This window comes from Dermacentor andersoni, chromosome 1 (assembly GCF_023375885.2).
Source record: "Dermacentor andersoni chromosome 1, qqDerAnde1_hic_scaffold, whole genome shotgun sequence".
In the NCBI taxonomy this organism is placed as follows: Eukaryota; Metazoa; Arthropoda; class Arachnida; order Ixodida; family Ixodidae; genus Dermacentor; species Dermacentor andersoni.
The window spans coordinates 366177907-366203895 of NC_092814.1; the positions used below are offsets into that span (position 1 = coordinate 366177907).

Here is a 25989-nt window from a genome sequence, read left to right on the forward strand (position 1 = left end):
TATCGCAAAACATTTTCTGTGCCCGACAAAGCCACAGCTCCGACGTGATTTAGGCCTTAACGCTAACGCTATTGCGTCAAAACGGCAAGAGGCAATGCGGGTAGTAGTCGTCTATACGCGCTGCAAATGCGTTATGATATAAAGTCATGCTGTTCTTGCTTCTGCTAAGGCCACGTTTCTTTTTTCTCGCTGGTCTTGCAGACAGACCATATACGATGTCGATATCCGGACTGCTGCTATGAACTACAGTCATATCGGTATTACCTACGAGCGTTAATTGTCTGGAAACACTTATTGCAGAATAATTTTCAGCAACTATAATTTACATCGTGCCACACTGCCACAAACTGAATTTAATCAGTATATTATGGAAATTAGTTTCAACGATTCTGTCGCCTTTGGAACCTAATTATTTCAATACCCCTGAGAACAACAGCCTTGCTAATCTAGGTACTTTGACATTTTTTCTCCTGACATTGAAAACTTCGGCACTATTGGTGTGGTGAAACATGTGTTAAAGAAAGTGAGCTTGCTTATTGACAGTTACATACAAATTGAAGTGAATGCTATTCTCAGTGAGGCCGTATCACGATTTGTATGTGCTCTTTTTTCTAACTGGTTTTTTTTTTTTTTAGTTTTAGCCAAGAAGCTCTCAATCGATGTCTTGAACGCTTTCGTTTAAGCAGAAAATGAAGGCTGCATGCATAGTATCTGACCTGCTTGAGAGAAAAATTGAAAAAAGGGGAAGGCGTGGATTTTAACCAGATGGGTAGGTCCGGTTTTCTACCCTACGCTGGGGACGGAGGAGAGGGGGAGGTAAAGTGATCGGAAAATTGTGATAAAGAAAGAAAGGGATCACAGATACACAATCACAGTCGGTCACTGTCATCGCATGCAATCACCGCACAGCACAGTAGCATTTGTAGCACTGTAATCAGTTCAGGCTACAGCTGCTTGAACAAGTCTGTTGCATTTAAAAACTGCAACAGAACCTTTGCCGCCCTCCGCTGCGATGACTTCTGATGTCAGCATTCTAAAATGGTTTCACCCGTTAAAGGACTTCGGTATAAGCACGCTATGGCGATTGCGAGCGATCGTCTCTGCATATTGTAGCGAGGACAGTCAAAGAGAAGGTGTACAAGAGTGCCCTCGCTGCCACAGCCATCACACGAGGCGTCGTCGGCCATCCAATTCGCACAGCCACTCCTAGCAATATTCGACAAAGCACGGTAGCTTCGCGTCGGCAGTCCAGCTGGGATGCGAAGGTGGAGAGAAGAGTCTAGGTGGTGCAGCCAGTTGCTTTGAAAACGTCATGTCTTTCATATGGAGAGCATGACATCCCGGGCGAGCATTCGAAGTTTTCTAACGGCATCTGTCCTTGATAACGGTAAGGACTCCTCTTTGTCGCCTTGAAGAGCCGACCTAGCAGCGTTATTGGCGTGCTCGTTACCTATGTCGCCACAATGACTTGAAAGCCACTGAAATTTCATGTGGTGTCCTTTTTTCAGCCAAGGTATGGATTAGTTTTCTATTTCGAATACCAGTGATTCGTGTGGTCCGTGCCGCATGTCTTGAGTCACTGAACATGGGCAATTTTCGAGGTTCTTCTTGGCTGACAAGACGAAGTGCAGCGCGAAGAGTTGCAAGTTCCGCAGCCGTCGATGTCGTTGGGTCTCACGTCTTGAAACTGATGGTGGTGGATTTCGCTGGGAAAACCACGGCTCCAGAGGAACATTGGAGAGTTGCTGATCCATGTGTATAAATATGTACGTGGTCGACATACCTCTCGTGCCAGTTGTTTAAAGCAGGTGAGCCAGTTGTTTAAGACCAGGTGATGATAGGTCAGATTTTTTTTTCTGATTCCTGGTACGATGAGTTGCACTGCAGGTTGGGCCGAACGACATTGATGAATCCATGGCTTAATTGCGGGGATGAAGGCTGATGGAAGGCGGGTGTAATATTACGAAAACGTAATAGGAAATGATGCTCCCCGAGCAGAGGAGCGGCGGGAAAGGGCGGTTTAATGAGTTGACAGATGCGCCGGCGCCGGAGCGTGAATCATTAGCAAGAATTCCAGCTCCGTAGGCACGCGCATACGCCGCGCATGCAGCCAGTCAGAGCCGTTTCGCTTCCAACGGGGAGGGAAAGGGCAGGAAAGGGTTTTGCGTGCGCTGCGCCGGCTTCGTTTCCGTTCAGTTCAGTCTGAGAAAACAGACGGGACGCCCACGCGTTGTGCGTTCCTCCAAGGACTAGGCAGCGTTCGACGAGCGGCGGCGAGGACTCCTCCGTGAAAGGGCTCCCTGTCGGTGCGCCGATCCAGCTGTTAGAGCCGCCCGAGCGCAGGCAGTCCGATAGCAATGAGAAGAAGATCCCGAGCTGAGGGAGCGGGAGGCCGAAGCCCTCCGGAACTGTTACCTATGCGTTGCTTAATCATGAGGAAGGCCAGTTGCACGCAGGGCAAGCTTCGCTTACTTCCATTTTCCGGAAGGAAAAGGGTTTGTGATTTTTTCGAAATTCATGCACTTATCTGAGGACGTGTCACACCTGAAGTCCATACACATATGTCGTCTGCGAACATTGATATCTTGATCGCTACCGGCAAAAGTTCAACAAGACCAATGAGAGCTAGGTTTAATAGGGTGAGGCCTAGTACTCCGCCTTGAGGAACGCATTGGTAGGTGTAGTGTCATACGGTTTGAACATCGCCGGTGCGCACAGAACGATCTCATAAATAGGTAATTAAAAATTCATTAAAGAACTCGACCCACAAGGCCAACCATCTCAAGAGCATCGATAATAGCCTCGTGAAATACGTTATCGTCTGCCCCTTGACATCTAAGGAGAAAGCTACAGATAGTCTTTTACTTGACTTTCGATGCTGAACATATGTAGCAAATCAACAACAGTGTATATTGATGAGCGATTTTGACGAAAGCCAGCCATGCAATATGGCAAGTTGCTGTAGTGTTACAGGTACCACTCAACGCAAGCAAGGCTGAACAGCGCTGACCAGGCTGGCCAGCGCTGTTAGGCGTTATGAGGTGAGTTTAAGTGGAGGGTCGCCATGCTTCCGGAGAGGGATCAAGTGGATTGTCTTCCATTCATTGGGAATCATGCCATCTTGCCAGGATGCGTTGTATAGATGTAACAGTTCTCTCCAGGCGCATTCAGTCAGGTTGCACAAGGCGCGGTATGATATTTCGTCTAGTCCCGGAGATTAGGAACGCCTGCATAGAGCAAGCGCCACCTCAATTTTCTTCATTCTGAAAGGAAGATCCATGCGGCAATCACGCGAAACAGGGATATGACTGGTGGCAGGGGAGCGTATACCGGTTGCTTGGCCAGCGATCTTTGCAAAAAAGTCTTCTGCAACCTAAATATTGTTGTGCCTGACGGTCCTTCTCGACAAGGATGATTCACCGCCAAACCGGCACCTTTGAAATGCTGTTGTGACCTTAACCCTGCAGACAATTACACTCCCACCACCGGTGCCCGTCGCCCTACCTCTCCCCTCCTCCTTCAGCTACCGAAAACGACTCGGGGGAGGAAACAACAGCGCACAGCCCTTCGGTGGTCTGCACTCTTCGACCCCGATCAGTTTCGGAGAACGGGATTTCAGCGTATTGCCAAATTCTTAGAAGGTTTGCCAGAGGTCTCGCCGGTTGTCAGCGCTCAGCCTCGACATTCCTGCACCGTCAACATGACACTGACATTTGAGAGAGAGAAAGCTGCTCTCTCAGTCCAAGTGCGTGTTCGTCCATTATGATGAACCTACCAAGGTTCCTGGATTGGTGCGATCCTGGACACCGCGTGGAAAAAGGGGAAATGGGGATGGACCAACTGGGCTAGTTACGCCGGCGCCCAGAGGAGCGCCGTAGTCAGTTGACTGAGTTCCTTCAAAGGTGTAAATACGTGTACGAAGTTTTTCTTCCATCCCTGAACTGGTCCTCATGACTGCCCTAGCGCGACACCAACTCGACATTACATCGGCCAGGAAACCCCAGTCCCAACGACAAGCAGCCGCTTTTGGAAGAGCGCCAGCGCTTTTAATGGGAAGCGTTGTTGGGAGAGAGAACCAGACCACGTAGACTTCTCCAGATCGGGGAAAGTGGCTTCCGGTTGTCTAGTGACTGGCAAATATTGTCCAATGTCGAGATGCTAATCTTTCCATGCAACGCTGGATCTTATCTTGTATTCACCTGGCTGTCCTAAGGTCATGGATGGATTTTGTATGGCGGTATCCCGCTCCACACGGCAACGAAGTGCACGAAGCCGCTCCAAGTCTGTATCCAAATGCGTGTGCTTAGATGAAACCGTGAGCGTGCGCGTGGCGTCTCGCACTGCACACTTGATTGTTTCTCTGGGCTCTCGATTAGAGGAAACAATCAGCCATTCCATGGCATTCCCATGGCAGAGGTAAAAGTAGTCCACTCAATTAAACGAGTGGTGTTCAGTGGAAAGGACCTGGACAACCCTTCGATGATAAAGTAGGTGGAAATTCGATCACTCCCGTGAGTCTCGATATCCAAAAGCCATTTAACACATCTTGTGAAAGAGCTGAAGACGAAAGGTAGGTCAAAATAGCTGCCATAATTCCTCGCGGGAACGTTGGGTTGCCATCATCTGTGAAAGGCCATGGTTCCAGGCGAAATTTGCTATTGTTTGTCCTCTTGTATTTGTCCTTACGCTTTTCCATGCCATCTGGTGTGCAGTAAAATCTCCGATCATGCCTTTTGGAGCTAGACACACCGTCATGGTGTTTGTTAATCTTTTGGAAACAAAATTACTTGAAAGCTATGTGTAAACGCCTACAAGTGTAAACATGAATTTGCCCTTTTTAACTATTAGGCAAACATACTGATTGCAATCGTGAGGTGGAATCGGGTGGCGAAAGTGAGTTGACGACAAATAAAAGTGATTACTTTGCTGCATGAACAAGTTGTGGAGATGACAGCGTTATATTTATTTATTTATTTATTTATTTCCCTCACAGAAATAATTACAGGGGTGGGAGTGAATACATCAACGAAACGTACATCGATAAGTTTCCACAAGCAGGCAATGCAAGAGACAACCAGAGAAAAGGTCCGTCAGCAATATGATAAGCACCTGTGAAAAACGACGTCTACCACGAATTCAATAAACAATTATAGCGTTGGCTGACCAAGAAATAATTCATCCAAGGAATTTCAGTCTCTAATGGCTTGTGGAAAAAAAGAGAAATGAAACACTTTATTAGCACAACTAAATTCCTCTTGGGTAAATTTGTGTTTATTGCGTGTTTGCCTGGAAGTGGTGTATGTAATGAATGACTTGCTATTTAGCTTGAAATTATGGTTTAGCAATAAATACAAAAATTTTAACCTGTTCACTTTGGCTTTACTAGAGAAAGTTGAGAGTTCAGCCAATTGCACCATTTCGGTTGGGGAATCCTTCCGCCTGTAACGACTGAAAACAAATTGCACGGCTTTCCTTTGTACTTTTTCAAATGTGAGAATGTTGTGCTTAGTGTACGGCGACCACGCAACGCTGGCATTTTTCAGTATTGGTCGGATATGACTGGTGTAAGGGAAAAGTCGTGTTTCATATGTAGAACACTCAAGCGAACGTTTAAGAAAGAACAATTTATTTAATTCTTTTTTGGATATTTGTTCAACATGCGCGTTTCAGCTGAGGTCACGGCTTATCAATACTCCCAGGTATATATACTGTGAGACATTCTGTAGCATGAGGCGATTAATTCTGCAGGGATAGAAAAGGGTTGAATTCTTGTTTGTTATGGTCATATTGTCACGTGGTGGTGACGTTGAATAACACAGCAGCAATACTGTGAACGACAAAACTAACTTTTATTGGGCGAACCTGTGCCCACAAAACAGGCTACACTTATAGCACAACGATAGCGGCGAACACGCTCGGCGATCGTCCAAAATCTGATCAGTGGGTCAAGCACGTCGGCTTTTATGCAGCAGTCGTCGAATGTTCCAGACTAATCGTTCGGACCTGCGTGCCTTCCACAAAGTTCTACACCATTCGCGTCACGCGATGAAATCAGATAACATGAGGTTCGGCGACAACAGACAGCCGTGTAGAAGCATCGATAACTTTCCAGAAACTTCGGATACATGCAGGTGCGTCCCGCGCTTTGCGATTACATTTGTTAGGCGGCGAAACGTGGCCGCCCGATAGAGATAAGTAGACGTATCAATACCCCCCTCTTAAAAAGCATCGACCCGATGCTGCAAACAAACAAAATTAATAAAGAAAGGCACTCGTAGCAAAGAAAACAACAAAATAAGGAACTTCGTCAGCGTCCGTAAAATGGTTTAAGGCGCACCACGTGGACCACTTCAGATCGTGCGCGGCGCCGCTGTGAATGCGAAATGCCGTCTGGCACGACCTCATAGTCCAGTGCGTCAATACGTCGGATGACCTTGTAGGGTCCGAAATAGCGTCGTAGTAGCTTCTCACTGAGTCCTCGTCGGCGTATCGGGGTCCATACCCAAACACGGTCGCCGGGCTGGTACTCGACGAAGCGTCGTCGGAGGTTGTAGTGTCGGCTGTCGGTCCTCTGCTGCTTCTTGATCCGCAGGCGGGCGAGCTGTCGGGCTTCTTCGGCACGCTGGAGATAGGTAGCGACGTCAAGATTTTCCTCGTCAGTGACGTGCGGCAGCATGGCGTCGAGCGTCGTCGTCGGGTTCCTGCCGTAAACCAGCTTCAATGGCGTGATCTGTGTTGTTTCTTGCACCGCCGTGTTATAAGCGAATGTTACGTACGGCAGGACGGCATCCCAGGTCTTGTGTTCGACGTCGACGTAAATTGCTAGCATGTCGGCGAAGGTCTTATTCAGGCGCTCCGTAAGACCATTCGTCTGTGGGTGGTAGGCAGTTGTCCTCCTGTGCCTTGTCTGACTGTATTGCAGAATGGCCTGGGTGAGCTCCGCTGTAAAGGCCGTTCCTCTGTCGGTGATGAGGACTTCTGGGGCGCCATGTCGCAGCAGGATGCTTTCAACAAAGAATTTCGCTACTGCGGCGGCGCTACCTTTCGGCAGTGCTTTAGTTTCAGCGAAGCGGGTGAGGTAGTCCGTCGCCACGACGATCCACTTATTTCCGGTTGTTGACGTCGGAAAGGGTCCCAACAAGTCCATCCCGATCTGCTGGAATGGTCGGCAAGGAGGCTCGATTGGCTGTAGTAATCCGGCTGGTCTTGTCGGTGGTGTCTTGCGTCGCTGACAGTCTCGGCATGTTCTGACATAACGGGCGACGTCGGCGGTCAGGCGCGGCCAATAATACCTTTCCTGTATCCTCGACAGCGTCCGGGAGAATCCAAGGTGCCCTACGGTTGGATCGTCGTGTAGGGCGTGCAATACTTCTGGACGCAGTCCTGACGGGACAACAAGAAGGTAGTTGGCGCGCACTGGTGAGAAGTTCTACTTTACGAGTAGGTTGTTTCTCGAACCATGTCCTGGCGGCGTCCTGCAATGCAAAATAAACATGTCGCAGCTTGTTGTCGCTTGCCCAGCTGTTAAACGTAGCGACCCTCTCATACGTTTCCAGCCAGCTTTCCGGGTCCTCAAATGTGGAATCGCGGAACGTCGGTGGTTCCCTGGGCTGCTGCAGCACGATGGGGGACGCTGGGGCTGCCATTGGAGTTGCCTTGGACGCAATCTTCTTGGTCTCAGGTAGAAGTCCGTGCTCCGGGGGCAGCTGTTGAAGACGGCGGCTTGCTCGCTGTTCCGGGACGGCGCTGGTGTTGTCTTTGCGGTCCGGGCTTGAATTACGGCTTGTCGGGGGCGTCCGGTACATGAACGTAAAGCACCTCCACCAGATGTCACGTGGTGGTGACGTTGAATAACACAGCAGCAATACTGTGAACGACAACACTAGCTTTTATTGGGCGAACATGTGCCCACAAAACAGGCTACACTTATAGCACAACGATAGCGGCGAACACGCTCGGCGATCGTCGAAAATCTGATCAGCGGGTCAAGCACGTCGGCTTTTATGCAGCAGTCGTCGAATGTCCCAGACTAATCGTTCGGACCTGCGTGCCTTCCACAAAGTTCTACACCATTCGCGTCACGCGATGAAATCAGATAACATGAGGTTCGGCGACAACAGACAGCCGTGTAGAAGCATCTATAACTTTCCAGAAACTTCGGATACATGCAGGCGCGTCCCGCGCTTTGCGATTACATTTCTTAGGCGGCGAAACGTGGCCGCCCGATAAAGATAAGTACACGTATCAATATAAACTGTTTTCTCCGCGTTTAATACCATTTTCCAATTGCGCACCACTGGGATACTACGTTCAGGGAATTGGTAAGTTTTATATGGTCTTCGCGAGTTTTAATCGTGTGTTATAGTACGTAGTCATCGATTGACAGTCGAATAATCACGTCAATACCCAATAATGTGACCGTTTTGATAAGTTAGGTTCACATATTACAATGATTGCGAACATGTTAGTATATATAAATTGACGAAAGTTTGAAAGGCAGGACTTTAGCCCTCTTGCATTCCACTGAATGAGGGACGCTGCTTGGTCTTCTTCACGAAAGGATGGGTGATGGTTGGCCACATCTCTATTCGAGAGATCGAACCACTGGGCTTAAGGCGTCCAGTAATTTCAGTGTGCTTCGAACAGGCGTGGTTCCAAGGTTCGACAATATCACTCGAATGGCATCTATGAGGGAGCGAAGCATTGAAATTACTTGACAATCTGCTTTACGCGTGTAATCATCAGCAGTAGTAGGCTCCAGAGGGGGATTGAGAATTTGTGGTTCTTTGGGAAGTTGCTGTTTCGGAAGCGCAGTCCATACTTGTGGAGAATGATTCCTTTCAGCTGACTTTCATATTCTGTTCAGCCCTTTTGTGGCCTTACTGGAGAATGCGGGTGCCATAACTGAAGGCCCATTCTCCATTCGTGTCGCTGCCTTTTTTGAGGACATTCGGTGACACCGACGCCGAAGCCGGATCGTTTCAGCAGCCTTCCTGTTTGACAAATTGATCCGAACCATTTGCTTGAGAACCACGAGCTCTTTCTTGATGCGAGGGCAATATACGGAAAGGGCCTTCTCAAAAATAAAGAAAGGTTACAAGAAGCGGAAAAATTCAGGCTTTTGCAATGACTAATTGCTTACATTACGTTGCGATTTCTGTCACCGATTCAATGGAGTTGTCAGAGGCAATGTCACCTTATCTCAAGGCCCCACACGATGCTCGTAGTGTAGATGGTATCTCTGCCACTTGGCAGCAAGTCTTAGACACGTAAGCGCGAATTACTATCTGTGAAGGACGTTGCTTGGAAAGATCCGATTTTTTAATTCATTTTACTGATTTGCATTTTCGCTTGACCGCACCACGCTCAGCCCAAAACTGTGCACCAGGCGTGCGTGAGCACGCGGGATATTACAATGCTAAACAGCGCTGCCCAAGAAATTGAAAAGAGAGCAGGGACGTGCTTGTTGAATTAGCGATCAGAAAAGTGCAAACTCCCTACACTATAGTAATGGGCCACTTCAATGGAAAGGTAGAGGAAATGCAGGCTCGTGAACAAGCAACTGGTAACTACGGAGTCGGTTCTAGGAACACTCGAGGAGAGATATTGGTAAAATTTGAGGAGAGGCATAAGCTGCGAATAACGAACTACTTCAGGACGCGTAGGAACAAAAAGTAGACCTGGAAAAGCCCAAGAAATGAAATAGATTTCATACTTACTACCCATTCCAGTATAGTGCAGGATGTAGAAGTGTTAGGTAGGGTAAATGGTGCAGTGATTATAGGTTAATGAGGCCTGGATTCACCTCAATTTGAAGAGAGACAGAGTAAAATCGGTCAGGAAGAAACAGGCCAACCTAGGCCCCCTAAGGGTAAAAGCAGGCCAATTGAGGCTGGTACTTGCAAATAAATATGCAAACAAATATCTCCAGAGAGGTGAAGATGACATAGAGGTAATCAATAAAACCTTAACTAGGCTTGCTTCAGAAGTAGAAATTGAAGTGGGAGGTAAGGCACCAAGACAACCAGCAGATAAGCTCTCCCACATAACAAAATACTTAATAAAGGAATGACAAAGAATGAAAGTGTCCAACTCAAGAGATCAGATAGAATTATCGGAACTGTAAAGACGGATCAACAAGGAGAAAATAAGGGATATTCGATATTATAACGTGAGAAAGACTGAGGAAGCAGTAAAAAGTGGACGCAGCATGAAATCAGTGAGAATAAAACTTGGCGTAGCACCAACCAAGATATATGCACTGAAAGGTAAGCAGGGTAATATCATTAGCAATCTCGAAGATATAGTAAAAGCCGCGGAAGAATTCTATACTGACCTGTACCATACCCAGAGGAGCCACGATACCTCCATTGGAAGCAGTAATGAACAGGTTGCAGAGGCTCCTTCTATCACTAGCGATGAAGTTAGAAAGGCCTGAAACGGGGAAAATGGCAGAAGAAGATGGAATAACAGTCGATTTAATCAAAGATGGAGGAGACATAATGATTGAAAAACTGGCGGCGTTTTATACGAACTGTCTTTTAACTACAAGGGTCCCAGAGAACTGGAAGAATGCCAACATTACACTAATCAAGAAAAAAGGACATGTTAAACAATTGAAAAACTATGGGCCCATTAGCTTACTTCCAGTATTATATAAAATATTCACCAATATATTCTCCAATAGAATAAGAGCAACACTGGACTTCAGTCCACCAAACGAACAGGCTGCCTTCAGGAAGGGATACTCTACAATGGATCGCTTTCATGTCATCAATGAGGTAATCGAGAAATACGCAGAGGACAATCGGCATCTCTTTATGGTTTTCGTAGATTAAGAAATGCACTTGATTTAGTAGATATAACAGCAGTCATATTTACAGCTCTTGTTTACTCAAACATGAGACTCTTGTATGGATCCCAAGCAACGCATTTAAGACCAAGTCGTGAATAACTTCTCTTAAGAGGGCAGCCTATGTAGTGTTTGGTATTCTACAAAGTCATCCAGAATGAGTCTGTAAAAGTTATATGATTGCCGTTTCGTCAACTCATTTAAAAATTGTATTCGTTATCTCCGCAAATATTTCCACTGAAATAACCACTCAATTATGTGAAGAAAACAAGAGCTCTGGGGAGTGCGCGATTGTAATGAAGGTCATTGGTAAAGATGCGAAACTGTGGAATTTTTTACGCTGATACTGAACATCCAGCGCGCAGATTAACAAATGGCACTGAGTATGTAGAATCGTCCGTACGAGAAATTTCCAGCAAATCCTTAGGCTGGATGTATTTCGTGAAGGCGGCCAGCAAATGCGAAATAGCTTTTACGAACGAAAATATTTTTGAATTCGGCCACGGGATTCTTGTACTTGAAATAAGTGCCCAAAGTTCTGTGCCATATGTCATCACTTTGCTCCTTCATTTACGTGAAGTATAGAGGTTGCTGACTAAACTAAACATATACAAAATGAAGGTAAGGAACGTCCACAAGCCTTCTGCCGTCCAGCTGTTTATTAATATGTATCTTTTTCGGTGAACTTTAACGCACCTTACTTGTTTGCCCAAAGTCGCATGCAAGAGAACCGTAGAGGACGAAGAACGGATGTCGTCATCTCAAGCGTTCCACAAGTTTTCATTCCTTTATTCGACTCAGGTGTTGTACACTTAGAGCAGTGCAGTCGCGATGGTTAATTACGCAGTAAGAATGGTCGACTTTTCCTCCCTTCTCAGAACTAACCTGTGACTGCTTCTTGTTTTCTCTCACGCAGGAATTCCGAAAAATATACGGGCAGTTCTTTCCGTGCGGAGATCCCACCAAGTTCGTGGATTATATCTTCAACGTGTTCGACGAAGACAAGGTAAGGTCCATACACATTGGCTCTTTCAATATGCAGTCTTGCGTGGCACCCCTCTTAGGATATCAAGCGACACTATCTGGATACCTATACCATGCTACATTAGGGATGTAGTATTATTGGTGCAAAGTAAGGAAAATATATCTATTTCATGCTTGAAGCTTCTTCATAAGTCTCCTGTCGTAAGCTCCGTGCAAATAGTACACCCGTGGCTTGTCGCAGGCCTGTCAGCCTATGACAAGCTGGGCGAAAACCGGGCTCTTATGGTCATAGTTTTCGCTTGCCCAAACTACCACACACTTTAGCCGCTTAATTACATCCTCGGCTTCTACCAAACATTTCGTAGAACCCGTGGTGCGTCTCCGCAGCTCATTTTCACATCACTAAATATTTTATTACACAAGATCAGACCGTAATGCATACCTGCCATGTAAAGTTTTGTAAGTGCTGCTGGCTTTTCAGCATAACTTCCAGTAGAGTTTATTTCTTTCTACTTGTAAAAATGGGGAATATCCCTTTTTTTTCTACGTTATACCCTTGCTTCTTTTTGAGATTATCAATGCGCAACAGCTTATTCTTCGGCTTAAAAACTTAAGGCGCGCTTATACTGGCAGGACTTCATGTCGCCGACCTTCACGGTCACGGGAGGATCTGCGCCGAGTGACAGAGAAACTCCTGGGTGCGCCGATTGGCGTGTGTCCAGTTTTTTGTTGTCACCGGAAACAAAAAGAAGAAAATGAAGCTTCACCTACGGTAAGCCAATGAGAACGCGGGATACGAAAGATCAGAGACGATAAAAGGACGCAAGCTGCTCTCAATTTTAAACACAGGGTCAGTCATTTTGCAAAATCGCGCAGGCATGGCCGACCGCCTGTTTATTTGCAGGTGCTTCGTGAATATATTCCATGCTTCATGTGAAGACAAGCCTCCATATTAGGCGCACAACGCACTTGGCTGTTGTGTCCATTTAGCAAGCTGTAGATTGAGCTACATGGGTATTTGAATGTTGAGACGAGCCAAATCGGGCTGTTACCGTGAGTACGTAGCATTTTCTTTCGTTGTAATGCCGCGTTGGAGAGAAATAGTGTGGTCATTCCAGCCTGTTGAAAAGCACATTTGTCTGCATATAAGACAGAGCACAGGTTTAGTGTGCGCTGTGTATATACACGGTGTCGCAGCTAATTTTAGCCAGAGTTTAAAAATATGCGAATGCCACGTAGCTGGACAAAACCAAGGAAATGTTGTTTCGTCGCTTGGAGATACTCAAATATATTTTTTATTCCGCCTAATTAGATAATTAGTCTAAATAATTAATTGACATCTGAAATATTAAGTTAGATGAAAAGTGTCAATAAGAAATTTGTAGAACGACATGGAAAGCTCCCGATAGAGCTTCCTGTTGTTCAATACTTGCTACATAAAAATGTTTTTCCGAGCGTGAAAGAACGCTCGTATAGGTAATGTGCGATTGGTTGGTGAAGCGGGGCCGACCGTGCACTATACGTATAGTACCGGGTGTTTTTTTCAGCTGCACCAAATTTTTAAAAACTGCCAACGGCAGATAGAAAAATTACTCGATGAGGAGGCAATTATTTCTACGAGAAATCAAGATGCCTAATTGAATACTTAGTTTAATTCCACTAATTACCTTTTCAATTTATTTACTTTACTTAATTAGGTGTGCTGTCTGCTGCAGGCAGTCCTTACAAATTTCGTGCAGCTAAACGAACACCCTATATACTCAAGGCCACCAGCAATGTGATGTACTCACGGAACGAAACGCGACAGGGAAAATTGAGGTAGAACACTACATATGTGCAATTACTCAACCGTACCGAGTTATGTCGCTATAAATCGGTTCACTAAATGTGAAGCGGACTCTTATTAAAGTGTGCTAGGCCAAAGTTACGCCGATGTCACACGGACGGCAGACTTCGAAAACGAAACTATGCTCATTAGTGAGCCCTAAATCCATGCGCTTCATTCCGTGAGCATTGTACACGCTGTAGTTGCGAGCGCCATCGACACGGTTTTATTGGATAGCATTCCTTTGTTTCATCCGCAGGGCAAGTGTTCGAGGTTCTAAAGGGTACACGGTGCGAAACAGATACGAGTGTGATTCCATCGCATATTTGCCAGCCTTTTATAATGTCTGCTTATGTTCTATGTCCACACGTAATACACATAACGAATGATGTGACACTAACGATGAATCCGGAAAAAAACCTGCCAGAAGATAACCTGTAAGTTTCAGTGCGTCTGCAACGCAACTAATGAAAGTTGGCGGGTGGTAGTGCTATGTCACGCGCCATATCAGCTTTAATGTGATAGTGCCCTTTTTGTTGTGAATGGTGTTTGTGCGTGCTCGCACGTTAGGAATTTCCCCAGTGTGAATGCCGCTTTTAGGGAAGCAATAAAAATGCACAGCGCGTCTCTCAAATGTGGGCGCAACGTTGGAAATCAGAAAAAAATAAAGAAATGTTTATTCCCAACCATTTCCTTGCAGAAACCATATGGGGCAAAGGTTTATTTGTTTCCGATACATGCCCCTTTACAAGGAGAAAGGAAACCGAGGGGCGCACTTTTTACTAGTTATATAACAAGACACCAACAGAGATATACACCAAGAACAGCATAGGGGAAATTACTTGTGCTTATTAATTGCATTAAAGAAATGATAAATTAATGGAAATAAAAGTGGATGAAAAAATAATTAGCCGTAGGTGGGACACGAACCCACGTCTTCGCATTACGCGTGCGATGCTCTTACCAGTTGAGTTACCGCAGAATCGCTTTCCCATGTGCTTTCTGGGGTATTTTGTGCTTATCTACTATAGAATTAACCTTGGGTGTATTAGCCAGCGCCTCCAGTCACAAGGCACAGCGGCGGATGTGGAACATCCTTTCCGCCGCAAGCTTCACGTGTACTTGAACATTTTGGGTGCAGGCAACTTGCCAATAAACCTAGACATGATACTTGAAGGCTTCAGTGCGGCCGGATTTGAGACCCTCGCTCGTTACATGGAGAGCAAACGGGGACTGCCGATATTCTGGTTGACATTAAATGTACAAAAAATGAAGCTGGGCAGGCCATGTAATGCGTAGGGTAGATGACCGGTGGACCATTAAATTTACAGAATAAGTACCACTAAGGCAAGCCCAACATGAGGACGGCGGGAAGTTAGGCGGGGTGATCAAATTAGAAAATACGCAGGCGCAAGACATGGATTTCGCTAGAATAGCAGCTTGGGCTTGTTGATTTTCCATCCTGGTGTATAGCAGCGCAAAACGTAGGCGGGGCATGAGACGAGAAGACACACCACAAGCGCTGGCTTTCAACAACGTTTATTTGACCGAGGAACAAGACATGGATTTCGCTAGAATAGCAGCTTGGGCTTGTTGGTTTTCAATCCTGGTGTTAGCAGCGCAAAACGCAGACGGGACAAGAGACGAGAAGACACACCACAAGCGCTGACTTTCACCAACATTTATTGCAAATAAACATTGTTGAAAGTTAGCGCTTGTGGTATGTCTGCTGGTCTCGTGTCCCGTCTACGTTTTGCGCTTTTAACAGCAGGCAAGACATGGGTAATTGGAGATCGCTGCGAGATGCCTTCGTTTTTGTGAGGTGGACATAAAATAGATTGATAATGATGATGTTAATGATGGGTATCAAGGCAGACTGCATATAAAACGCACGTCATCAGCCGTTCGCTTTCCACTTTCGAAACGTCAACGTTACTATTAGCGGCAATTATGAATGGTGGGATTTATAGAGCCCGGCGTCGCTCACTTAATAGTAGAGATACGTCATATCCGCGCAATTTCGTAGCACTTTCAGCTGCATATCAACACCGTAATCCGTTTATGAAGCATGCATAGCGATATTTATACTGAATACGGAAGAGCTCCCCATTCACTATGACGGTGATTCGCTTAGCAACCTATAGCATTTGGTGTAGTGTTGCGTGCCGTGTGAGTCGGTAAATGATTGTAACCAAGCCAGCCCAATAAGAATGTGGATAGAAAGAGAGCCAAGCCACTATCGTCCTCTTTGTCTTACACCTTCTGCCCAGGGTCGTTTAGGATTAGTTATCTGCGCTGCATTTCTTTCGCCGAGGAAGCTGTCGCGCTGATTTCCGCTCTTTGGCGGCGCCTAATACGAAAACACGAGCATGAAATAGTGAGAAAACAAGCAACACGACAGGATGAGTGCTCGCTTACAGCTACTTTTGAAGCGAAAGCATCACACTGCACATTGAACGGAACAGCCGGCGGCTTGTGCAGCTGTGAAACTTCCCATTAGTTGCGACGCCACGTCGCGAGTGCGCCTCGCGCTTGCTGGCTTAGGCCTAATAAAATAAAGACTAGGTACCTGGTTTATTTCGCAATAGCAGCATAAACGACAATAAAGAGCTCGCTTAGCAAAGCCAATGTACCAGCCGCGGTGGCTTAGCGGCTGTGATGTTGCGCTGCTAAGCACGAGGCCGCAGAATCGAATCGCGGCCGCGCGGCCGCGCTTCCATGGGGCCGAAATGCAAAAGTGCCCGTGTCCCGTGCATTGGGAGCACGTTGATGACCCCCTGGTGGACGAAGTTAATGCGGAGTCCCCCACTACGGCGGGCCTCATAATCAAATCGTGGTTTTTGGGACGTAAAAACTCAGAAAGGATTCATTCAAACCCAACGAGGCAACGCAATAGATTTCTCCGAGGCTGCAAAATTACTTAGTTCTGCGCGCCTGAGTGATAAACATAACGAGAATATAGCAGGGCTTCTCAGGCGCCGCTGCGGAAGTGGTCTGTTTGCTTCTCTCAGCATCACCAAAGTTTGCGCGGGTACTGTCTAACCATTATGCAACGCCGGTGGGCGCAGTTCCTAGCCAGAACTTTAACGACAAGCAAAGGAGGCGAAAGGCGGTTATTACTTGGCGCCGAACAAAAGCCCCTATGCGGCCAGCGTGGGCTCGCTAGTGCATCCGGCGAACGGAACAAAAGGCGTGAGACAAAAGCACGCTGGGGCGGCTCAGGACTGCCACTTTTGATTCTCCTTGTCTCTGCGTGGCGCTAGAAGTCTTCCGCCCGACCTGACAGGGCGAGGAGGAGCGGTGAATGACTCGACCTGGTGGCGTTCAAGGGTGCACCGACGGACGGACGCGACAGAGACAAAGGCTGTGCACGGCGCGATATGAGGCGCCTTTGTCTATTCTCCTACCGGCTTCCTCACTTCTTCTACTTGACTTTCCGCCGGAAGGATTTTGTGCGAGAACTCTTCGGCTGAAGTTAAGAGCTGCGTCTCCCGCGCTCGCGGACGCGCGCAGGCTGAAGGGGCGCTCCTTTTATGGCGTATAAGGTAAACGACGCAGCCATTTAATTATTCCCTCATTTCGTGATCAGCCTCGACCTCCTTCGCAAGGTCATAACAACAAAATCATACGATTTGATTTTGTTATTCGAGACCTATCACGTACGTATACGAGTTCTAGAGCTATCTGCTAGTGCTCCAAAAGTCGTGAAATGTAGTTCTAGCATTTCGTTACTTCATGGTGCACATAGCAACAAGACAAGTGACTGGCACGAAAAGAGTAAATATTTTTAAATATAGACCCGTATTCACGAAAGCTTCTTACGCTAGAATTGTTTCTAAGATGAAATTTTTGGCCAAGCCTGCTATTGAACATGTCATAAGCGAAGGCGAATGGCGAAAAACATGGAGCTCTTACGATTGAAAGGCTTTGCGAAGACGAGCATGTGACGTGAAAAATGTTAGCGTTTTGTACTTATGAAGCACATACAACTTTCTAGTCAACTATGTTTGATGCCAGAGGCGACCTAACACGAAGCCTGTCACGTTTTGAAAGTGTAGTGCTCGTAACTGAGGAACTGAACATAAACAACGAACAAGCTGCCATAGTCGTCTGCGGCCACACACGACTAGCGTAGAGTATGACAACGCACAACAAAGAGAAAGCTCGACCAGTTTGGACATGTCTTCTGCATCGTACGCAGACGGCCGTTAAAGGGATATCGCAAGGCTAGGTTCACGAACTCGGCGCTGTCGACGCGTCGGAAACTGTCTCTTTTATGCAGCCTTGTCGTCGTCCATTTCCACGCTGAGCGCATCGTCAGCAGGCGACCAAGCAGGGGGCGCTCCTACAAGGCCACTGCACTCACGCCTTTATTCGGACTCCCGTCGGTGCTATAGAGAGATGACATTCATTCACAGTCGCATTAAATTGGGACAGCTCTTCGAGTGAGAGAAAACGACCATAGGTGATTCCCCTAGGCGAACGCATTATAAAACCAGCAAAGTGGACGCCTCAGGGTTCTCCGGGTCATCAAGCAGTCTGGCAGTCCGGCAGTGGCACTTCCAGTGTTCAGAGCGCTCACAGTAGACTAACGCTACGCCCACTAGCACGTCGAGAAGGACTCATGTAGCTATTTGAAGGATTTTTCTGCTATTTTAATCGAAGCATGCAGGCCCTCGTGCGTTTCCTTCGAATTTGTTGTGTCCCGTCGGCTTTGTGCGCGTGTGCTGCGCCACCTTGGACTGCCTGAGAAGAGTGTCGGCCAGTTGGTGAATAATGGTTTGGGAAGTTACCGTAAAGAACTCAAGGGGCGAAAAAAAAGAGACAACACGAAGCGTACTAAGATTGTGAAGCAGTACTGTCAGTACCGCTTCGTGTTGTTTCTCCTTTCGTGCCATGTATTCTTTGCAGTAACTTCCCAAACCATAAAACTAGGGTTGCCTGTCGCGACGCATTGAGCGGGTTGAAGGCGTTGTCGCAATGAGATATTGAAGTTCCTACGTTCCAAAACTAATGGCTCTCTTACAAACACTAATTTCGCTTTCCGTTTTCTTCGAAGGAGGATATTTATTATATATTTACCCCGAACATAAAGGTAAATGAGTAAGCAGCCAGCAAAAACAAGCTCTAGTATAAGTTAATAATAATAATAATAATAATAATAATAATAATAACAGAGTTTATTCCGACACTTTTATGTACTTGCGATTCTTGCCGGGTCTGCCGAAGCCTTCCAAGGGTTTGCATGGCAGAGACCTAACAGACGCGGCAAAATCACATTGGCAGGGTCTCCAGCATAAATGCTTCGAAATATAAACTAAACCTCTTCATTTTCAATAGCAAGTAAAAAGCAAATTACCATGACACGAAAAAAATACAGCGACAGAGTTGCTACATGTCATCGTAAAACAAGAAGGGACAGATTATTACATAAATATGTACTGAATTAGCAAATGTACTAAAGGAAAACGGCGAAATGGATACATGTACCATGTTCAAACCAATAGCAATGCTCGCATACGCACAAAGTAAGGTTAGCTTGATACGAGTGATATTTTTTTATATACCTTCGTTCGAAGCGTTCTTTAAGCCGGATAAACTTCGTTTATCCCTTCTTTTAAGGCGCCCTTTAAGCCGAATAAGCTTCGTTGCTCCAGTACTTAGTCGGGCTGTTCATTAAGCAAATTAGGAATATAATATTGTATTTGCCCTTTTGCCATAATTAGTTCTTGTTCGAGGAACAATATATCTGGAGAGATTGCGTAGATCCATGTGCTTTATAGCGGGTGTGCGAAAAATCTTCGTTCCATAAATATGGCGGCAGAAAAACAGAGAGAAACACTCAGTCAAAGTTTGGCATTTGCAGAAACCTGAACAGGTTATCCATATGAATGTTTGCGTTGTAAGCTACACTTTTTAGAATATTGTGTAATAAACTGTTTACTTTGAACTTCCATAAGCTGCCACAATTAAAAAAAATTGCAGATACCACATTTTATATGCGAATATGCTAGTTCATGCACGATCATTTTCATTATTTTAATAGGAGCATAACTTCGAACGTGGTAAAGTAAGGATGCAGATCCTCTAAGTTTAGCACATATCGAAGCCATATGAACGTTCCATGATAAATGATTATCAAAGTGACCTCCTAGATGTTTAACACTGTCTACACAATCAATCGGTGTACAATCACAATTCAAACAATCAAAGCCATGCAAAAGCACAGGCAGCGTGGCATCAAAAACTTTTAAGGGATTTCTAAAACGAACCAATTGCGTTTTTCGTGCGTTAACTTCTATTTGATTACGTTTACACAAGTATAAGACTTTAACTGCATAGACTTGAAGCAGACCCGAGAGCCCTATCACATTGCATGTGCCTTGAACAAGTAACGTGGCATCCGCATATTGAAAAACAGTGATTGTGCCAGTTACATATCCCAAGTACCACACTTAAAAGTTAAATAAAAGTGGTGACAGCACTGAACCCTGCGGCACTCCTGTTGTCAGGTGCCACAGTGTGCTGTGTACATCATTCAAACAAACAATTTGAAACCGATTCAAGAAATAACTACTAAGCAAATCTAGAACATGTCCCGGAAGCCTTCGTAGTAAAGTTTTCTGCATAGAATATGGTGGCTAACTGAGTCAAATGCCTTCGATATGCCCAAAAACAGTCCACAAGTCACTTGATTTTGTTGAAAGGTTTCGTGTAAAAAATCTTACAAAGTTTCAAAAAGTTACTGCATAACGCTGCTTTGAACAAAGCCGTACTGGGAAACTGATAAAAAGTTGCACTTAAGAACAGAGCGGTCCATAGCCTTTCCAGTAGCCATGCCTTTCCAGTAGTTGTGCTAAGTAAGGAAGTAGGGATATGGAGCGGTACTTTTCTCGTTTTGACACATCTCCATCCTTGAAATCGATGAAATGAAATAGCACATGCTATCTTCATTTCAGTGGGTACAACGCACGTGTCTAGAATACTGTTCAATATAAAAATAATCGGCTCAGCTAGTACACTGATATCACGTGTTATACGTATCTTCAGCTGATATTCTATCTAAACCTTGAGCACGGCTCATTCGTGACCGACAGAGCAATCGAAACAAGCCGCCTTTCGCCATCGAGGGCAGAAGCGCCGAATCTTATACTGAACTGCTAGCTGATGTAAGGCTCGGCAGATTAAAGGGTGTTCCCATATCTCGCGCCACTGCAGATAATGAGTTGTCGAAACAATTAGCCGCCGCTTGCGACGGAGCACCAAAACATTTTAGTAGCGAATCTAAGTAGGAGGTCGACTTGGTTCCCCTAAGCTATTTCACTAAAGACCACATCTTTGCTGGTTTATCGCTTGAAGAAGAAAATTGACCGCTAAAGTAGCTTCTCTTGGATACAGCGCATCATTACTGTGACTTCGTTTCATGCGTTTCGCTAAAGACGCTTCAAAACTTCGTGTTCAGGGTGCTTCCGACGTCATTTCCAAAGTTCGTCTTGCTCTTGAATAGTCTTCAATATTCGATTATTTACACAATGGAAGTGTGCTTTTCGCTTACCTACCAAAACGGATGTTTTGCACCCTTGCATAGCATCTACAAACTTTTTATACGCATTGGTCGAACAACTGTGCGCTAAGAGTGTTTCCCGCTCATATTGGGTGACAAGTCATTCAAATCTAATGCAATCAATCATTTCTATATATTGGTCCTCCTTGCTTTTGACTGCATAAGTGTAGGAGAAGAGATCGGGCAGCCGATATAGTAATGATCAGCAAGCTTCTTTCTTATTCGAATGGATTTAACGGTAAAAAAAATATAGTGAACAAACAAAGACGTGATCGAGGCACGAAGACACAAGGCGTCCTGAGATCGCTTCTTGTCTAGTGGCTTGGTTAGCGGGAGATTCTATGCCATAGTCTGGTAGTTTGTTTAAGTAATTTGAAACAAATGTTTTCTTCTTGCTTAGGATTTCTATGTTAATATGAACATGTTATTATAAGGTGGCAAAAGATCTAAACTTTTTTCTGTTCATCGAGAAATGATTGCACGTGTTCTGACGGTGTACGAAACATAGGGATTAAAGAGAGAACAGTGCTAGAATTTTCCATGCGGCATGCAAGGGTTTGAGCAACCAAAAATTGAAAACGTTATCGGTGTAAATAGTCATTCAGTCTTAATGAAGACCGCCATTCTCCCGCTTAAAATGCTCTTGAAAGTTGGGTAGGCAGAATTGGATCAGCATATCATCTTGAGCGTCAATTTCGGTAAGTACGAAAGCGTCTGCTAAGCTCAAAATGTTAGTTGTATTGACAAGAAACTGATCCCACTGTTTCCTTATACTTATCTCGTTTACATGAACAGCTCAAAAGGATGGATTATCATTGACGTCAAAGACTGTTCCAAGTGAACAAAAACCTGGGAGGGAGTGAAAGTTTACTGCTATCTTCTAAGCCATCTTATGAACGTCAGCGGCCGTGGAGATTCGAAGCAGCAAAAATCTTGCCATTCTTAACCCACACATACTTATAGGGGCTTTCGTTCTCTTTAGCATGAACTTTCGAGAATAATTCTTTTTTTATCTGAGCCAAATTTTCGTTTATGTACATCATGGAGTAACCCGCCGTGATTGCTCAGTGGCTATGGTGTTGGGCTGCTGAGCACGGGGTCGCGGGATTGAATCCCGGCCACGGCGGCCGCATTTCGATGGGGGCGAAATGCGAAAACACCCGTGCACTTAGATTTAGGTGCACGTTAAAGAACCCCAGGTGGTCGAAATTTCCGGAGTCCTCCCCTACGGTGTTCCTCATAATCAGAAAGTGGTTTTGGCACGTAAAACCCCATAATTTAATTTTTATACATGGGGTAGACTTTTCTCTGTACCAAGACACGCAGTCTGCGACATGATGCCAGCCATGTGTCGCGTAACAATGGGTCAGAGAACCGAATTAGCACAGCTGGTACTTATCCTTTTTTGGCTGGCAGTCAGTGAACCACAACAACATCCCCAGGGTTTAATTCTGTCAAGGCAAGCTTCTGTGCAAGTTCTGCCATGACAGCAGGCAGGTTTTCCTCTGAAGAAAATGGAAGTGCGTGGTGTTCCAAATCCCAAAGCCCGCTGTTCTGCTCGTCCTTGCTGTGCTCAGCACGAAATTGAGCTATTTCATCAGACTGTCTTCTTAAGCTTTCTGTTAGTGGCCCTAACTTGGATTTCAAGACTTTTTGCGACTGAATCCAATTCCTTAGTCTGAATGACGACTGTGTCATAACCTGTTGCCAGGTAGTGCACTGAGCTTTGCAACTGCAATACTGTTTGTTTCAATAATAATAATAATAATAATAATAATAATAATAATAATAATAATAATAATAATAATAATAATAATAATAATAATAATAATAATTATTATTATTATTATTATTATTATTATTATTATTATTATTCACCGTCGATTACCATACTCCCTAACGAGATTATTGAGCGCAGCTGTGTAGGTGTTTTGAATCCGCGGTATATTGTGGCAAATAATTTGATTCTGAACAACAGGGTCCTCTCGGAGGCGACGCTGAGGCTCTGCTCGGGCAGTTCGTTTAGCGTCAGTGGCAGACGAAGCATTTCCACCCGTTGCGTTGCTTATTGTTCAGGAATAAACCTGCCGTGGTTGCTTAGTGGCTATGGTGTTGGGCTGCTAAGCACGAGGTCGCGGGATCGAATCCCGGCCACGCCAGCCGCATTTTGATGGGAGCGAAATGCGAAACCAGCCGTGTACTCAGATTTAGGTGCACGTTCAAGAACCCCAAGTGTTACAAATTTACGGAGTTCCCCCACTACGGCGTGCCTAATGTTCTGATCATGGTTTTCACCCGTAAAATCCAATAACTTCATTTGTTCAGAAAGAATCAATACAGGAACGCATGGTTCGCACAATGCGCATTCTCTAGCGCCGGCTGCGTAGGCGAAGTAGCGCATGCGCAGTTGGTTCGAAGCCCACGCCAGCGCTTTGTTTCCATATATGGTATCGGTGGACACGCTCGCCGCATGCCTCGTCGCCGTCGTTGAGCACGTCTCATGCGGCACTCTGCTTTCCTCCTCACAGTTTCGCCATGCTATTCTCCTCCACCTTCCCCCTCATGAATCTCCTGCACCCTTCGCTTTCCTCCTCGTGCTCTCTTCGCTATCACCGTATTTCCTCCGCCGCTGCGCTCCACGATTGCGCTTCATTCTTCGATGTGCTCGGTTGCGCCGACGGACGCCGACGCTCAACGAAGAAACGGGTGCCGAAGAGCTGCGCTCTAATAATCGTAGTAGTAAATTAGTATTTTTTGTTCCCCGCCATGTTCAACATTTTGTACAGACATCTTCGTTGGCGGCCAGCGCAATAAAAAGGACACCTTCCTTACTTGTGAGGAGTCCGTGATAGTAAATGCATGACGAAGGCAGTTGCAAAAATTATCACAAGTACCTCAGAAGGCTACCATGCCGAACTTAGGGTAGGCGCCGCGGAGCCTTCGATATGGAGACTATAGATCAGTCCTACGTGGATGGCGTCGCCAGTAGAAAAAAAAAGCGAAACTACAAGGAGGGGCACGATCAAGTTGGCAGTTTTCTGTATCAACCGCGCATGCACTTTTGCTACTGCTCGCTTTTTCCGGTGAAGCTGGGATGAGTTGCTGAGAGCGCGCTCTCGTAGGTCGCACGTGCTAGCCATTGCAGGCCGGCGACCTCGTTAGAGGTCTCCGGCGCGGACAACATGGCAATGAACGCGCATAAAAGGTGTCGAGGCGGCGCAACTCTTTAGATATAAGAGTGTTGCCTCTGTCCCTCGGGCCTCAGTTTCATAATTATTCAGCTGAACTTTTGTGGAGCATGGGCGCTCTTGTAACTTGCAGCTACTCGTCTTGAGAATATGCTCTGGCAATATATTCTGAGAATGCATTCTGAGAATATATTCTAAAAAATTCAGGAAGAAAAAAAGAAAACCTAACGAGCGCACTTCAGTGCTTTGCCCTCAAAGAAGGAGGCTTTTTCTTTCTTTCTTTTTTTGCACGGCATTGTGTCTCCCTTCTTCGCTGCGTCACGCGGGCGCCAATCGCCGCAACTTTATTGCAGCCGAGTGCGCGACAATGCGGGAGCATTTCGCAGTCTGACGTGCGGAGAATGATGGCGCCGGCTCAGTGGCTGCCGCGATAGATAAAAAAGGAAGGGTCTGCGCTAACGCGGGCAGGGTGCTGAGGCTGGCAGCATGGACCTGGGTATAAGTGACGGGCGTCGGAAGTATACAAGGTGAATGGGGAGCAGAGAGGGTAGGGGGGCAACGATCGTCCGGCGGCTCGCCACTGCGTTCTCCGTATCCAGACTGTCGGGTCGGCACGCGCCATCAGTTCTGCTGGGCGCTCCTCTCCTCTCGTACCGACGCAACTGAAGCGTCGCGCAGTGCGCTCGTAAATTAGGCTTCGAATCGCCCCGCTGGCGCGACCTCAGCGGGCGTTAACCTTTGCGACCCTGATGAGTTCTGTATGCAGGCGAGGGCGACGTGATTGAGGAGCGCCGCAGCCTTGACGCCTCGGGGAGCGTGAAAGGAGGCTGGAAGTATGAGTGACATGCAGGCTCAGCCAATAAGGCCCTGTCCGGGGACACAACGCCAGTTTAAGCTTTCATTGGGATGCACTTTGCTAATTAACTAAAAAAAAAAAACGACCGGACGGTCAGATTTTGTGTATCTGAAATTAAGTGCATATGGAAGAGAATGCCAATTGCGCGTAAATGTGAAATGCAGTTGCAAATTCCTTTTAAAGTAAGGGAATCGTGTAGCGAGAATAGTTTCCCTCATACTTGCTGATCTCCTTGCACATATGTGTGGATGTGACTGAACAATTCACAGTGTATCGCTGTGACCGAACAGACGTCGTGGTGGCGGCGTACTTTTCGGCATTTCGAAACGCATCGCATCCCCATCCATTTACATCAGCACCAATCAGGACTCAGTGTGGGCTACAGAAACTCTGAACCCAAAAAAGAATTTTAGGCGTCTGCTATCGTGCACCGTCCTCGTCACCCGCATCCGCCATGAACTTGCATTATGTGATTAGTTTCATTACGACAGAGTATTCTTGTACACCGCTTTTCTTGATTGGTGGCTTCAATTTTCCTAACTTAGTTTGGAACAGGGTCAACCCAACTTATTGGCATCCTCTCCTGATTAAAAAGAAATTCTTGGGTATTTGTACGGCATTTTCGGTGACTGAATTAGTAACCCAAGCCTCAAAAATAAGATCAAATTCAGCGAGTGCTCTGAATTTGATAGTAACCACTCGTCCTGATTAATTTGCTGT

At 46.0% G+C, this 25989-nt stretch overlaps 1 protein-coding gene across 1 annotated transcript in view; it reads left to right on the forward strand.

Moving 5' to 3' along the window:
- The window catches only part of LOC126516748 (frequenin-1-like), a 559465-nt gene that overhangs the window by 496157 nt on the left and 37319 nt on the right, over positions 1-25989 (forward strand). Inside the window, exon 4 of the mRNA XM_050166847.3 lies at positions 11769-11858. Within this exon, the coding sequence (XP_050022804.2) occupies positions 11769-11858 (90 nt within the window). The remainder of the gene's footprint in view (positions 1-11768; positions 11859-25989) is intronic.